Raw genomic sequence first — 16,771 nt, 5'->3', positions numbered from 1 at the left:
AGAGATTGTCATCTAAAACTAGTTTCTCTTTAAGTGTACAAGCTACTTAGCATGCACTGTCAGAGCTATCTGCTTGCAAAGCAAGATATTTCCAGGTGCATGGTTAGAAATACAACTGTCATTTGCCCAAGATGTTTTGGGCTTCAGGACTCCAAGAATCTTAACATACTACAAGGACTTTGCTTCAGGAATATTTTTTTTTGCTTCTTTCTTGCTTTCCTTTGACGATCCTAAAACAAGAAGTTGGGGATAATTAGTGCAAAGTCTTTTGAAGTCCAACTACCAGACCTATGAGAACAAGCCTTTGATTTCAAGAAATAAATACAGATGCTGTTACTTTATTAATATGAATACATAAGCAATATTAACTGTGAAATATGTATTTGCTTCCAGGTAAATAATTATAGAAAAATGTATGCCTTAAGCTTTAGGTTATCTAGCTGCCAACTTACTAGCAAACCAAAGAGAATAGTTGAAAGATCCTATTTCCTTCTATCACTCTCCTAGCAACCACAAAGAAAATGCCACTTGAAATATTGTTTCTGATTTTTCTCCCAGTCACACTGTATTCCTCCTTGGCCAAGCAGATGGATTTTTTAGTATGGCCTGAATATAAGAATCTACTCCTGTTCAGACCTGGTTTGTCCCCTTGTATGACAAGACAGTCACCATAAAGGGAAGACCCTCAGGCAAGTTCAGATTTCAAATGCTGGGCTGTGGTGCTCTCCTGGAGAGCCCTTGGTGGGCTGTCCCTTTCCCCAGCAGGGAAGCTGTACCTCAGTGGCTGTGCTGACCTCTGAGAAACTCAAGTATGAAATTGTCCTCCTTGTCTGCTCCTAAAGACAGACTTGATTTTGACCATGAATTGGAGATAAGAGATGGTGAAAACCCAGGAGTACTTCTAGTAATTTAAGGGCTTTTATAACAAATGATATGTTTGCACATTTGTTTACTAATAATGTGCACCATGTCAGAACTGCCCTGCCAGTTATGCCACAGGTCATTTTGTTTGTCCCTAATACCTAGCCTGGCTTAACCCCCCCTGCAAGTTAATAAACCGCATTCTTTAGCTCCAATGATGGAAGCTCTTGTTTTTAGACACCACATTCCTATAGATAAACTGAAATAAGTCATTACAGAAACATGAAAACAGAGGAGTGAAAGCAAGAGCTTTTTCAAATGACAGAAAGCAATGACTCTGCATTTGCATTAATACTGTTATTTACTGGAACTGTTTGGAAATTATTTCACTAGCTCCAGCATTGCTGGGTTTTACTAGTTTTTCTTGCAGACATGAAGACTTCTTAAGATCACTTTAGGAACAGATGCAATAATCTTCTTGTGTTATCTGTCACTGCAGTGGTAAGACCCTTACTCTTTTTTTCACCAGGTATTTAAGAAGAGATTTGTTTTTTAATGTAGCATTCTAACACACTTTTGCTAAAAAGGAATCTCTTTCAATACACAGAGCACAGTCCCCTATATGGTTTGAATGTACAACACTTAAGTAATAGAGGCTACTGTTGAAGTGGTATGTGAAGCAGTCCAAAGAATAATGGAAAGCTCAAGGCTAATTCAAATTTTTGGGTCCACTAGTACTAGTGAACAGAATAAGTAAAGATGTTAAAGCCAGACCCCAGCATAATGATTTTTGCACATATGCTGCACTTGTCCCATGGGTATGTCCTGAGGGTGGATTCAACTGAGCTAATCTTAGTGCAAGAGTTTTCCACCTCATTTCTGCTCATTGATGACCTCTCTGTGGTGTGGAGACAGGCAGCCCTGGAGGGTCCATTACTTTCATATTATATCCATGTTAGCTGAGGTTGAATGGTGTTTCTTTATATCATCTGGTCCGCATGCTCCTTAAGCAAGGTCATTACAGCATGTTGCTCAGGACTGTGTCCTGTTGGATTTGGAATATCTCTGAAGATGGAGATTCTGTAACCCCCTTGGGCAACTTGTCTCAAAGTTTGGCTATCTTCACAGTAAAAAAGTGTTTTCTTGTGTTCAGGTGGAAGTTGCTGGTGCTAAGTTTGTGTGGTCTGCCTCTTGTCCTGTCTACCTTATTCTTTGTATTGAAGCAAAAAGTCTGAAACAAGATTTTTATTGTACAATATTTGTTCTGATACTGATTTTTTTCTCAATAACAGCTGCACTAAATCAAGTATCTTCAAGTCAAATCTAGTTCTTCAGAAGCATTAGGTTAGTATAGTTTTATAATAATTTGACTATCAACACGAATATTCAGGTGAAATCTTGGGGGAAGATGGCATGCTTATTCAGACATATAGTAAAGGTGTCTGTTCCTTTGGTTTCCAGTAGCAGGTAGATATGAGCTACAGACTTTTTTGTTACTCAGTTCTGCCCAGTCACTAGTATGTCATAGTAAAAGTATTTTATACCACTTATTTTTCAAACCTATTTATAGCTAGAAAACCAAAAAAAGACCTCAAAAAAGCATTTTTATTCCACTGTTATTAAATTCTATAATGTTAATTGCTAACAGGAGTACTGATATCTGAACTCCTTTTAACAGTACAGAGCCAGCATGATCAGGGAAAACTGCTGAGTTTCACCTTGGCTTATACATCACCATAAAAGTTGCTAGCTACGTGTGACTGAGAACTGTTCTTTCTAGAGAAATGGTAGAAACCTTCAATAATCCAGCTCAGTTTCTGATTCCAGGTACAATTTGTAAGACTCAACTAAAATGAAGTTGTTCCGTATTTGTAAAACCTAGTACTGATGACAGCCAAATGTACCATCTCTGGGGTGGGGAGTACCTGCTATTCCACAGTAAAGCTGGAATGTTCTTTTTTTTCTAATTTCCACGTTTCTCCAAAAACCCTGCTTTCCAGTTCACAATTCTTTTGTTGAAAAACAAACCTTTATTCTTATAGCGAGTCAAGTGGTTTGTGCTTTACCCTGTTTGTCACATATGTTGCCTACCAATGTATTCAATGACCTTCTACAGAAACTGACCTAAGTTCAATGGAGAAACAATTCATTATGACACTGGAAAATCAGCTGCAAATGATATCTGTGGGCTGTATTAGAGCTGCCCCTCTTTCTACACACTGCACACTTTGTTTATAATGACAGTATTCCTGTGGTTTATGTTTCTGGTGTAGTTTCAGGAATTTTGGGGAGGGATGCTGCCAAGTCAGTGAAACATGCCATCGTTTCTGTTGGTACTTTGCTGTAGTTGTTATTGTGTAAAGACAGGCTGTGCAAGCTTTCTAGGTAAGTATATTTCATTAGATAAACTGGTGTAATTGGAATAATCATTAGTTTTCAGACACACACACAAATTAATCTGTAGTAACAAGTTGGCAGTCCAGCTAAAAGCAGCAGCTTTCAAAACTAAAACTGAATTGCAAATAATTCATCAGACCTTAGAGAAGTACACTGTACAAAAGACCATCACACAGTCCTACACATGCACCTTCAGAAAAGTGCATCAAGTGACTTCACAACACGTATTCAGGTGAAATTCCCAAAAACTAGTGCTCCAAAATGCACTTGTAGAGATTATTAAGGGCTTAAAATACCCAGCTCCCTGTGGGTGAATATTTCTCATAGAATGATATTTAATGTGACCTCTTAATACTGATTATTTAGCAAAACTTGCGAGAGACTTTCTGGTTTGGGAGCATATATATTAATAACTCTACTGATTACCAAAAATTAAAAACTCAGCCCCAGTGGAATGGTTGGAGAATGCACAGCAGTTGCCATTTTTAAAGCCTTCTCTCCATTGTTTTTCTGCACTCAGTCAATCATGATGAGGCTTTTACTGCAGTAATGTCTAATAAGCAGCAGTAAGAAATTCAGGAGAAGAGCCATCTAAGCACTGCAAGAAAAGCCTGAGAAATAGTAGTGATTAGAAAATAGGCCTGAGTAAGTGAATGCTGATGTTGCATTAGTCTGTTAGATTTCTGGTTTAATTCAACCTTGCAGTTCTCTAAGCCTAATTCTTATACAAAAACCATGTTCCTAAATCTTCAGCTAGTCCTTCTGGGCGCTTCAGTTGCAGCCACTTGTCTTGAATGCATATCTCAGAGTTCTGATCATCAAGCCTTGAAAATCAGAGCTTTTAACAAGGCTATTAAGGATCTGTTAAAAAAAAAAAGTTGCATTAAAATCTGTGAACTAAAAATTCATTTTAAGGAGTTATTTATCTTCCAGTCCTTAGGAGAAAGGGAGCTTGTATCTCAGCTGGTTTGTTCTGGCAACCTTTATGGAAAGGCACTTGCAGATCATGAAGGGAGTTGCTGAGCTGACATGAAAACTGGTTTTGTAGTATGACTGTGTTTGAAATTATACAAAGCTTTCCAAGACAGGCTGCATTAGCTTTCAGATTTCTGTGCTTGTGCCCAAGCTAAAGAATAATTTGGTATGGACCAGAATAACTCCATGGTTCAGACTGCAGCCTTTCTTTTCCCTGACTTTTATGTTGACAACTTGAAACACATTCTTTCTTACTTCCAGAATCCTTTTACAAAACCACAGAAGCACCATCAATGTTTGATTTAAATCACTGAAATATGTTTTGAGAGGCATGGATTTGCTGAGCTGCATACTGTTGGAGCCTGAAAGAGCATTCTAGAAAAATGTCACCATACTCTTGCACTTCCCTGGCATGCTGCTTTTAGCCACTGGATGTTGGTTTAGACACATTTGGACTGACTTAGAATGGTCATTCTCATACTCTTCTATTCTTAGAGATATGTATTAAACACCAACATCTTTCTCTAACACAACAGATTTAAAATAAAAGAAGAATAATCCCCCATGAGATCTCTTGTTCTGAACTTCCAAAATGTCAGAAGATTCCAAATCCAAATTTAAGATCCTAAATAAATGGCCAGATGGTGAAAGATATGTAGGGTGATATCACTGGAAGGTAGTAAGACTCTGTAGTTAAGAAAACATGCTCATTTATTAAGAATTTAATTTAGCAGAAAGAACTTAGTGGGAATTTAACAAGAATTTGAGACTTGGGGTCTGTCAAGGACCTGAGTGCACTAATAGGTTTTAACTGACCTGAGTAGCCTCACCTGACACCTCCATCCACCCCCTCTAGCTATGGGGCTGGGGCTGCATTTAAGCTTAGGCCTGGCCCCATGCTCCCTTTCTAAACCTACCCCAGCTAGGCCTGTACCCAGACATGGGCCTCACTGGTCTGGTCCCTCCAAAGGGAAAACAAAAGCAAAGCAGCTCTGAAGGGCTCGTCCAGAAACTGGAGGCTGTGAGGTAAGAAGCATGGCTGGGAAGGGTACGTGCTTTAGCAGCTCATTCTGTAGCAGAATCTTCCTTGGGTGATGTACACAAGCTTTGCAGTTGCTTTGTAATGGTGAGCTCAGCTCCTCAAGTGATAGGAGCTGAGTTAGTGGAGTCATGTTGATTTATGCCATCTGATGAGTAGATTCATGATAACGTACAAAACTGCTTAACTCTGTAAGGGTGATTAGATCTGCAAGCTTATTGTATGTACTGTGGAATATCTATTTTGGTGCACTGTAAAACTGAGTCCTAACAGGTATGCTGTTCCTTAAATGTGAAATAGGTTTGAGTTTCTTTGGTATCTGCCTTCAGAATGCTGCCGTGAGGTTATTTTTCTATTGCTTCTATTGGGTAACCAACATGATCACTGTTGACTTGCTGTCTGCAAAACATTGGGATCACTGCAGTTGTTTGATGATGGTAACTAGTTCTGATTGCTGCCCAAGGACATTTGCCTGCAAACTGCAAAATAAACAGCCCTGTTCTCTCACTTTAAAATAAATCCAAGAAAGTAACTCTACCACAAGTCAATGAATTTGAAAACAAGAAGACTGAGTAGACTGTTAAGTATGTCCCTAGTCAGCAACATAATAACAACAGTTTGTACTGATTGCATAGCTAAGAGTTTTTAACTTCACTTAAATTTCTGAAGACAGAAATGACTGTATTTCTCATTACCTCTTCTCCTCACAAGCAGTTACTGTAAATAAAAATGTACCATTTTCATCTCTCATGTCAAAGGCAGCAGCAATGTAAGGCAAAGGTTTAAATTTTTGGCTGGGTATAGATTTTTGAGAGAAACAAGGAGAGGATGGGAATTTTAGTAAATTATATTTGGTTACTAAATGCTGCAAAAAGAGGTTAAAACATGTGAAGAAAAATGTGTTCATAATCAGGGAAAAATGCATCTGAATGTCCATTCTTTATTAAAGCGTTTGGCAGTCTTAAGTCCTATTACTGAAACTCTGCTTAGAAAAGAGCACATTGATTTTTTTTCTTACCAGGAAAACGAGTAGCTGAATCACTCACCCAGAAGGGAGTATGAGACTTGTCTAAATCTGATGACCCTCATCATGGGTCATCCACTTGTTCATTATACGGGGAGAGGTCAGTCACTTGCTACTGTTTACATTCTTAAGTTTCCATTTGTACAAGATGGAAACTACGGTGGTGTGCAAAATAGCTCTACTGCTTTGGGGAATTTGGCCCAGAAATTTAGTTCATATTCAAGGATGCATGTTTTTAATATGTTTTGGTCTTACAAGCGTATTTGTAGCCATATATAAAGAGCAGAAAGAATAGAGTGCCCAGCTTTCCCAATCATATATACATAAATTTCAGGATATTCTTTCACTGAAAAGTTCTTATGGTAAGCTGAGGTTGTGTGTTTGTCTATGTTTGTTTGCTGTGCTGCAAAGTTACTACCCAACTATGTTTTCCTGATTTGCAGCATTATCTGCAAGTTGTGAGTAGGAATGCCAGTTCTGTAGGGAGCACGGAGAATTACAAAAGTAAAGCAAGAAATAATAGTTTGGCTTTCTGAGGATTAGTGCCAGTATTTTTTATCACTTTAATTCATATACGTTTGCTTTTGACATGTATGTTTATTCAGGCAGCTTTCTGTTTAGCTATTAAACTCTGAAAAGAATCTTCAAACACAAGTCCCCATTTTTATTAAAACAAAACCCTGAGCTTCGATTGACTTTTTCTTGTAACTATACTGAACAACTTAACAATCCTTCACAAAAAATTTAAGCAGAGTATATTTCTGAAGGAAATTCACAGCACTAGCTGTGGAGAAGAGAAGCCCACAATGCTTTTATTATTGTTGTACCTAGAAATATTAGGCAAATCTAAGCATCACACCAGCATAGAATAAAATGCCTTTGCTCCAAAGAGCTTGTTATCAAAGTCCAGGGAAACAAGCAGTGGAGACATAGTGGCAGGAAATTAGCAGGTAACAATTAGACAACATAGGTCAGTGCTGACAATAAGGCCAAGCAGGCTCTGTGTGCCCACAGCTGAGCTATTGTCCAGGACTTGTTGCCACTGATGCCAGCACGAGGAACTGCATGAAGACAAGCAAATCATGCATGTTGGAAGCTCTGTTTGGTGAATGATGGAAATCAGCATCACTGGCTGACAGGGTGCAAGAGCTGGCAAGCCAATGCTGTCTGAAAGATGATAGGTAAGCTGGGGAGAGATAATCCATCAAGGCCCTTGGAAGTGAAGACCAGCAATATATCGCTGATTTAATAGAAAGTCAAAGGAGGGGATGCACAGCAATAACAGACAAAGCAATGAGCTGGGAGAAGACAGGATCATGATGAAAAGAGCTCAGACTGAGCTGGACATAGCTGCACTGGCATCCTGTGTCCAGCCTTATAATAATTGTCCTGTATGTTCCATAACTTAAGGTCAGAGAAAAAAGGATGTCATAGCAACTGAAACAGAAGTCAGTGAGGATCCAGAGGAGGCTTTTAGCAGAGCAGGTATTAATAAAGGCCACACTGTAGACTTAAACAAAAAAGAGTCTCTGTTCATTAGAGGCTTTGTGAACACTTAGGAAACTGGAGTCTGAGGTGACGACGGGCTGGATGATAGCCCTAGCAGAGGGGTTTATAAAGAATTGGGTATATGGCTTTACACTTCACTGTTTTAAGAAGCTCTGATAATAGAGCTGTGGCGGATTCTCTTCTAGTTTAAGTGCTAGGTCTGTTTGACTTTGAACTTGTCTGAAAGGTTTCAAGTTGCAGCAGGGAGTAACTCGTCATAATGCCTCTGTTTGTAATGGTCATTACAGAACCCTGCCCAAGTCTTGAACACTGTTGTAATCTGCGCCAAATCCTGCTTCTGTTTCAGCTGCTGCTGGCCGTTTTGTCTTAGACAGGACACTTGTCACTGAAACCCCTTACAGACCCAGCTAAAATATCCTCTGGTATTTTTAGTTTGCACTCACTCTTCAGCTGTTTTCAGAAACAATTCAAATACAGGGTTTTGAAAATTCAGTGATGTTATTTAGTGGTCTGTTTCTCCCTCCTCATCCTGCCCAAATTCCCAAAAGCACTGGGTACAGCACAAGCTTGAACAGCAAAGCGCAGGGCACTTGGAATAGCTGTGAGCTGCTGAGACTTAAGCTGCAGTTCTTTTCACAGGAAGCATAGTAAGACAACAGTATGTGCCACAAAAAATAGTTGTATAACTATTAGGGCAGTATATGTATTCTCTGCAGATTGTTTGAAGACAGTAGTGCTATTATCTAAGGAGAAAGATGATAATTCTTTAATATCAAATGAGACCACACTTTACTTACCTTCTGGTTATAATGAACTATTATTTCTCAAACCCCGGGGTTTTAATTTTGATTGTTGTGTGTGGATATTGATTGCTTTTTATTGTTCCTCTTCCCTTAGCATTTTCATCAGAGACCTGGCTGTCTCCATGACTGTCCTCTATTTTACCAAGATATCTGTGCATCCCCTCCCCATGGTGGGCTCTAATCACTGTGTTCTTTCTATTTCAGTAGTAACTACTACATATGTATGAGATTAGAAACAAAACAATCAAAAATCAAATGGTACCAACTGTTCTTCTTGTAAGCAGTACAAACTATTCATGCTGCCCCAAACCTGGCACTCCTGTCCGTCACTGGCTACGGTGTGTACCTCTAATGGCTGTCAGTACTCGACTGGGAGAAAATGCTTGATAAACAGAATTTCTTTGCAATTTTATTTCTCACCCTTTCTCGACCAATAATGCTTTTTTTTTTTTTTTTTTTTTTTTTTAATCTGAGCCCTACCTTAGCTGGGAAACACACTGTTCTGCTGTATCTCTGCATAAGCAAATCTTTCATTAGATCTGCTTCCAGCAAAGATGACAAGGCAGCTTGGAGACTGGCATGTGCTGACCCACCTTTCAGCCCACTCCAGACTGAGTCGCCTGTGGCACAGATCTGATTTATTACAGGCAAGAGAATAGCAAGGGAAGTTCCCTTTAAGTTTTATATCTAATTATTGCCTGAAATATGGGAGGCTGTTCTTTCTGCAATGATACAGCAACTTTTCTATCTTATTTTAAAATGACGATTTGTCCCTGCCTACACTAGGCACTAAACTACACCAGCACAATCAGCTTTGTTTCACACGAGAGAAGCGCTGGGAGGGTGTGAGCTCTTATTTGGGAATTGGAATTAGGGAAGCTTCTAGCTGAAATTACTTGAGAAGAGATTGGTTAGCCAGGGCTCCCTGGAGAAGGGTAGCTTTTGTGCAGAGGTTAAGCCATAGGATACAGGGAAGGATGAATCAGAGCTCAGCCCACAAAACAAAGTAAAAAGCCTTTTTTTGGAGGCACTGCAAATCCAACCTGGCCGTTCTGGAGTGTTCTTTGTGTGGCTACTTTGTCTTCAGATGCTGTGAGGAAGGACAAGAGGGACAGAGGTGGGTTGACCTTTTCAAGCTACCTGGCCCTGAAGCCATAAACCACTAGAGTAACCTGGAAATACTACTGGGGAAACGAAGGCAGAGCATCTGCCGGATTTAGTCTTGCCATAGAGTTGGCAGCCTAAGGCCATGTTATGGAGCTAAATTCATAGTGGTGAGGAGATACTAATATAATCTTTTCATCTCAGTGGAAAAGACTTTTTGGTTAGTTGGCTTGGTGGGTTTTTTGATGGTGGTTGGTTGGTTGTTTTTTTTTTTTTTTTTGATAAATCTTAGAAAAGAACTTGTGTTTGAATGGACTTTTCTAAACCATCCCTTCTAGTCTGCCCCTTCTGTACTCAGTCCAGCCCTGGGTTTCTCACTTCCCTGCTGTGGCGCTGAGCAGCTCTGCAGTGTTACACGCTCACTGGCTGCACCCAGCAGTTTGTGCTTCCGCTGGTCACCGTAGATGTCGGTTGTCTTATAAAATTAGAACTACCTATGAGGTGAATTATTCATTTCCACAGCTAAGCAGGAGCCATGTTGATTTGATTTACTGTTTTCTATTTTGTCTATTGATTTTTGGGTAATCTCAACAGTGTGCTCCCATAAAAGGCCATACAGAACTTTGTACTCAGTTTAACAATTTTATTTACAAAGGGTGTTCTTGCCTCCATGTCCCCTTGCCAAGTTACTCCAGGCATGAAGGACTAAGTTTAATTTCTATTATTAATAGAGCACAAAGAAGATATATATTATACAACTCTCCCTGCTGTCTTATTTGGGGTGCCAAAATCACAGTATGCTGTCTGGGAACAGCTAAGAAGTAGGAGAGTTCCCACCTGACAGATCTTGGCTGTTAAAAGGCAAAAAGGACACAGATGGTTGAAGCCAGATTTCTGTATAAAATGAACAACTAGTTTTCACCTGTATAATGAAGCAGATAAGTTTGTTGCAGGTACCAGTACAAAAGCAGGCCTCTGAAAACACTTCTCAGAGAAATGTGTTTTTGGATGTTACAGCCACTGACAAGCAATACCACACTGGATGCCCAGGGCTCACAATTTCTATACAGGAGAGACTGTGTAAGGAAGGCTGCTATGGGCTCAGATTTTAGTGTGGTATTGCCTTTTGAAAGGCAGATACTGAAAATGGATAGGCTTCCAAGTGAAAAATCAGTAATTCCTCCCTCTATTCCATCACTTACAGAAATAATGTGCGTGTTTAGAAGGCAAGCAGAGTACATTTTGAGAGTAGCATTGTTATCCCCAAGGTGTGTTACAAAGTTTATCATTCTCCCCATTATAGCAGGACAAAAAAAGTCACCCAACTTCCTTGCTTTGTGCATTCCTCGTTCGTGGTAGCTCAAATACCAGAACTGTATCTGAACTCAAAGAAGAGTGGGAGTTTACCTTTCTCATTACTAAGTAGTCTATTCCTCTCTCCTCATGCTGGCCTAGGGGATCTTTCGTAAAATTTAAGGAAGCCAGGTAAGCTTTTGTAAATATGTGTCAGGGACATTAATGCCTGGCTGACCATACCTCTGGTCTTCTAACTCTCCTGGAGTTGCCCAACAGTGATCTTTATGATCTAAGCAGCAGACTACCTATTCTTTCAGTCCACTCTGTATTTCTGCAGATGAACTGAAACCTAATTCCACACAGCTCCCAGCCAAAGAAGACAACACTGTTCCCTTTCACTCATTGTGAAAGAACTCCTATGTTCATTTGGAATTTAATTAAATTTTACCCACGCATTATCTTTCCCTTGTCCTGTTAGATAATTTTCTCAGTTTAATGAAAGGCCCCAGAGTCCAGGGTCTTTTTGCTATTTCTGCCTGTAGTTCATAAAAAGCTATGAAGGTACATTGCAAACCCTTGTGGGTCTCTTCCAACTCAGGACATTCCATGACTTCTAAATCTGAAAGAAAACAGTTTTTGTGAATGGTTTGCTTGTATATGTCTTTGTCTGACTTCCCAAGCTGTAGGTACAGAGCATGAGATGCCTCATTCTTCACACCTTGGGCAGTTCTAGGACATGATTCCTCTCCTTCCACAGAAGCTGAGGCATTGCATATAATCACCTCTAGCAATTGGCTATAACACAGGATTAGACTAATCACGTGAGGACATTTCCATTGGACATGAGCCTCAGTGTTAGGGTCCATTTTTCAGAAATAATTTCACCTAGCTTGAAGTGCTCAGCATTCACAAGAGTAGGCCCCAGCGGCTAAGGCAGGGATAGCAAATGAATAGCTCGCTCTGGACTAGCAACCACTTCTTACTGGGGAAACTTCCTCTCTCTTCTTTATATTGCACATTCTTGTATAATATACTTTCAGAAGCTGATGAACTAATCAAATAAACCTATCTGGAAGGGCATGTACAACAACACTATATCTAATGAAGCAAGAAGACATGTAGTTTCTATACTGTCTGATTTACTTAAAAAAAGACTACTTGTGTTCCATGATTTGATTACCCTGCCAAACATATTATGGGTTCCTCTAAAAATGCTAAGCAATTGGATGCTTCTAGGCTAACTGGAAATGAAACATTTTCAGTGCATTGACTTGTTATTGAGATGAGAGGAAATAAGAAGGAAGAAAAATGTAATCTGTGACCCAAGAAAAAGGAAAACTTAATGTACAAGCTGTTTGTAAACAGATGGAGAGTTGGCACTGCACAAAACTAAGACATAAGCAGAAAACTAAGAGGATTTGAGGAAAGAAAATTAGAATACATAGTCAAAGAACACCTCCAGTCTAATATTTATGCCTGTCATTGAAGATTATCTCCAACTTCATGTCTTATCAGTTTGCTAAGAGCAGGATGTAACTGTATACAACTTCGAACATAAAGCTCACACAAATTGGACATCTCCCATTCCTTTCTTTCTCTACACTTCAATCATTAAAATGTACTTTCAGCTCTACTCCCTTGATAAGCTTTATTTGAATATAGTGCAAGCTTTTGCCGGTTCACATTGTTGCTTTCTGTAATGACATCTCCTGCCATTTTAGTGATAAAATACAGAATTATCTTCCAAAAAGGTCTTATCCCTCAAAATGTCCAACCCCATTGTTTGTTGCCTCATACCTACAGTGTGCTGCATGCACACACTGTGTATGCAAGAACACAGAGCGATGGATTTGGAGTTCACATCGATAACTTTTGAAGTTTGTTCTGTTAATGCCACATCCACCATTGCCCTGATATTCGTGTGTCTGGTGTCACACATGGAGAAGAGGGGAAGAGCACACCCTAGAAAATGACCAGGGAATGTCAGGCATTGATGAAATTAAAAGCTGCCAAGTAATTAGCCACCTCTGAGCTCAGCTCTGCCATGGCTGGTCAAATCTGGCTTGGCTATGTTGATCTAACACCACAGGACAGGGGTACTCAATGAAATTTCTCTGACTTTCACAATAGGTCTGCTAATTGTTTTTAAGGTCTTGCAGTTTGAGAGCCTGTAAAGTAAAAGAAGCGACTCCTCTGGTTAATGTTCAGTGGCCTGGTGACACAAGGTAAATGCTGCCTTCCTTAAATGACTATCAAAGGGAATCTGCAGCACTACAGGTGAGTCCCTTTGATATAGAGGCACAGCTCCTGTTCATGCAAAGAAATGCAATCCCTTTTCCCTCAATTTAAGGTTAGGTAGTGCAAGTGATAATTTAAGGAAAGGTACATGAGAAGGGAAATCCATGCTGAGCTGAGGGAATACAGTCCCCACTGTTATGCGTGCAGCCTTTTCACAACGGCTTTCCAGAAACAGTTCATATAATCTATTTTTATTACCAACTGCAATGAAGCTAACAGCTTGCATTAGGGTCATTTTGACAGTGGGTGGAAGGCCTAAACTCTGTGATATTCAGGCTGCGGTGTCTACTAGAACAGGTTTTTCACACTCTGTGTCTAATTCTCTACTGGAATTAAATTTCACTTTACTGTAGTGGAAACCAGCCTTCAATTGGGAATACAACAATTTGTATCTCTTTGCACAGTGCAATGTAAAGGAAGATCTGTGTGAAAAAGGATCTGCTAATGTACACCCTAACTAAACACAACTGCAAAAGAAAGCACACAACAAGTGGTTATTTGCTGTTCTCCGCCTTAGGTATTTGCACGCGTTTTTTTGTTTTTTTTTTTTTTAACTGAAGAGCAGAAAAGGATGATGTCAGTGGGGTTTATCCCTATTTTTTGTTTATTTTTAGAAGCAGACCAACAAATAATCATGACCTAAATTCTACAAGACAGAAGTGCACACAAGCACATTGTTACATACCAGAATCTATTTGAGTTCGGACAATTTCAGCAGAACTGTACACATGCATCTTCTTTAAAAGCAGACTACAAAAAACTAATTCACCAATACAGTGAAAATAAACAGTAAGGTCTAATAGGTCTAATATTTAAGACAGACAGTGAACCCAATCTTGTGACTTCTTTGTTTTCATACAAGGATAATGTAGATATAGCATTAAAATTCAGGCAGAAGTCTGTCAAAGGCAAAAAAAGATAAGAGCACTTTTAAGTGAGCATCAGTTTTATACTGTCATTAAAGTGAGGCTGGATTCTGGATGGCACAAGCTTCAAACTGGGCATGTGCGGACCCTGTCGTCTCTTGTATTTAAATGGAAAGCGCTGCTGCTGCCCTTTGCTAAGCTGAAGATGGAGTGAAGCAATCTGAAGCTCTAGTGAGAAATTCTGCACTGGATCTCGCATTATTCCAGAGAATCTGGCAATCTTCTTTACACAGGAAAAGGTAAATTGGCTGACTTAAATTCAGAAGAGAGCTTTTCTTTCTTTGTTTTTGTTTAGATTTTGTTCACCTGAATAATCAGCCCATTCTAAGGGGGATCTCTTGTCCCTCTGAGGACCCCAACAGCACCAAAATTGTGGAGTACTTCAATGCATGGAATGACTTGGAAGCCAATGCCTACACACTGATGGACCTGCCTCTTGGAGCCCCGACAGTAAGTGTTTTTCTGTCACTAAAAGCTGTAGTAAGTAGTTCTGCTGGCAAAGCTGGCATTTATAGAACTGTAAATGGACATTTAAGGAGCATGTGCACATTTAACGCCGCAATGCAATAATGAACAACATTAATGAAATCTTTAAAATTTCTTTCTTATTCCTTTAGCTATTTATTTACGGCAGAAAGGACTGTAGAAACTGTTTTTCAGCAGTTACATGGGCAGAAGACAGGGAGGAATGTCTAATGGCACAGTACTCCAAATATGGTGCAAACTATCAAAACAACATGTTCTTGCGCATTAAACAGCTGTTTAGCAGTTCAAACACAATGCTCTCATGTTACTATTCAAGATGGAAATACTTGTAATTTCTGTCCTAGTCTGTAAGTGCAGTGAAATGCTTATGTACATGTTACAGTTGTTATTTGCAGTTATCCATGAGAGCTGTTCAGAAATTTTTTCCAGGTAAGTTCTATCAAAGCCTTTTTTCAGCCGTTAAGTACTAAACAGAATGAAAATTTCCTTAGAAGTGTGAAGGTGAGACTCTGTTAGGATGACACTTCAGGATGGAATTTATTTGGGCATGCTGAAAATATTCTCCATCCTACCCCACAAGCCCAAACCAAAGGAGCTCAGAAGTCCACTTTCTGGTTGTGTATCTCAGTATACTTTAGGACTATGAAGTTTTCTTTACCTGCTCTTTATACAAAAATCTGTTTAAAAGTAAAGAATAGAAAAATGACCCAAGCTAATTTTTTAAGCTTTTAAAAACTGAAATGCAACTTAAAATCTTGATGTGGTCACACCAGGTGTTTTGGTATGGCCCACATAACACAGTGGACACTTAAAAATTGTGTGTAAGTTTCAAACACTCACAAAATTTTTTATGCATACAGGATATTGGATTGAGTGTTTCAGTTGGATCCTAATTTATAATGAAGGACCGGTAAATATTTTATTATTTGCATAGTAAAAATGCAGTCTTTTTATTTATTTATTTTTTTAATAAAACCTGACTGTGTACAGTGTATTACAGAAAATAAATAGAGAAGTGTCCTGAACTGAGGCGCTTACTAATAATTAGATGGATAACATATGAAAGAGGATAGATAGCAGAACACAGCAGGGAGGGAGAAGAGGAACTGGAAAGCACATTGCAAAATGGAAAAGGATTACAGAGACAGTGTGTTTTATAGCGGAAAATTAAAACCAGATTTTTTCCTTATCTGCTAGAAGAGGTAAATAGCTGTCTGTTTCTTCTTCCTAGGTCAAGCGAAAGTGTTTTCAAACTTTTGCACTTTAATTTGATGCAAAGATTGGTTTAAGAGAGTTTCAGGACTGAAAGCAGAATGTGCTGCTTGTGTTGAAATTAAATCCGGAAGACAGGATACAAAATCTGCTATCCAAATTGCTCAACAGGACAAACGTCGTCTATGGAAAGCCCTGCTGCCTACTGGAAAGAGGGCTTAGCAGTTGGCGTCACCCTCCTGAAACCGTAATTGAGGTGGGATTACACTCCTCTTTGTGCTGCCTGTCATCATAGAGCAAGTGCCTACAGAGGCAACCTCAGAAATCAGAGCAAGGAGCTGTGAGGCAAAATAAGTGCTCTCAGTTGTTTGAGGCCCCTTGTAGGCAGGCAGTACAAACACTGCACGTAGAAACCCTAGGAAACTACAGTATTTCTGTTCTGATAAATGCTCTAAACTGTATGATTTGTTGTAATGAAAAAGGCCTAACACTGCTATTGGTTGTGTAAGTCATACTGTGTAAATAAGTGGCTTCATTACCTGTATTTGTAGGAAATTTAAGAACAAAGAAACCTGATACATTGCCAAAGTCAACATGGGACTGTTCAAATCCCTAAATGACTTTACGAGGATTTCTTCTTTCCCTATAAGTATAAATTAACCTTGCTTTATACTCCTGCCATTAGGAGAATGCGAGGAGTGCGCTATATCAAATAAAATTTATATTCAGTACAAGCATTTATATGCATGGCCTTGTTCCTGCCACATCACTGTTAGCTTTACCAGGACTTCCATAATCAGCATCTCCAAGTGAACAGTAATCAGGCGATATAATTTTTTTC

At 39.3% G+C, this 16,771-nt stretch overlaps 2 protein-coding genes across 11 annotated transcripts in view; one reads left to right on the top strand and one right to left on the bottom strand.

Annotated features, from left to right (window-relative positions):
• WAPL (WAPL cohesin release factor) overlaps positions 1–16,771 on the bottom strand; it is a 144,591-nt gene that overhangs the window by 95,600 nt on the left and 32,220 nt on the right. The gene's annotated exons all lie outside the window — the stretch shown is intronic.
• OPN4 (opsin 4) overlaps positions 1–16,771 on the top strand; it is a 44,829-nt gene that overhangs the window by 6,466 nt on the left and 21,592 nt on the right. For 3 of the 9 annotated variants that reach the window (XM_065067769.1, XM_065067767.1, XM_065067768.1), the window contains 2 exons: positions 559–13,823; positions 14,528–14,682. In XM_065067769.1, coding sequence (XP_064923841.1) covers positions 13,751–13,823; positions 14,528–14,682 — 228 coding nt within the window. In that variant the 5' untranslated portion in view covers positions 559–13,750. Of the gene's footprint in view, positions 1–23; positions 14,472–14,527; positions 14,683–14,715; positions 16,187–16,771 lie in introns of those variants that run through there. The other 6 variants (XM_065067771.1, XM_065067775.1, XM_065067774.1 and 3 more) reach the window with 4 other exon arrangements.

Source organism: Columba livia, chromosome 6 (genome assembly GCF_036013475.1).
Source record: "Columba livia isolate bColLiv1 breed racing homer chromosome 6, bColLiv1.pat.W.v2, whole genome shotgun sequence".
Classification (NCBI taxonomy): Eukaryota; Metazoa; Chordata; class Aves; order Columbiformes; family Columbidae; genus Columba; species Columba livia.
The sequence above is the reverse complement of the archived record's forward strand: the minus strand, read 5'-3'. Positions and strand labels throughout refer to the sequence as shown.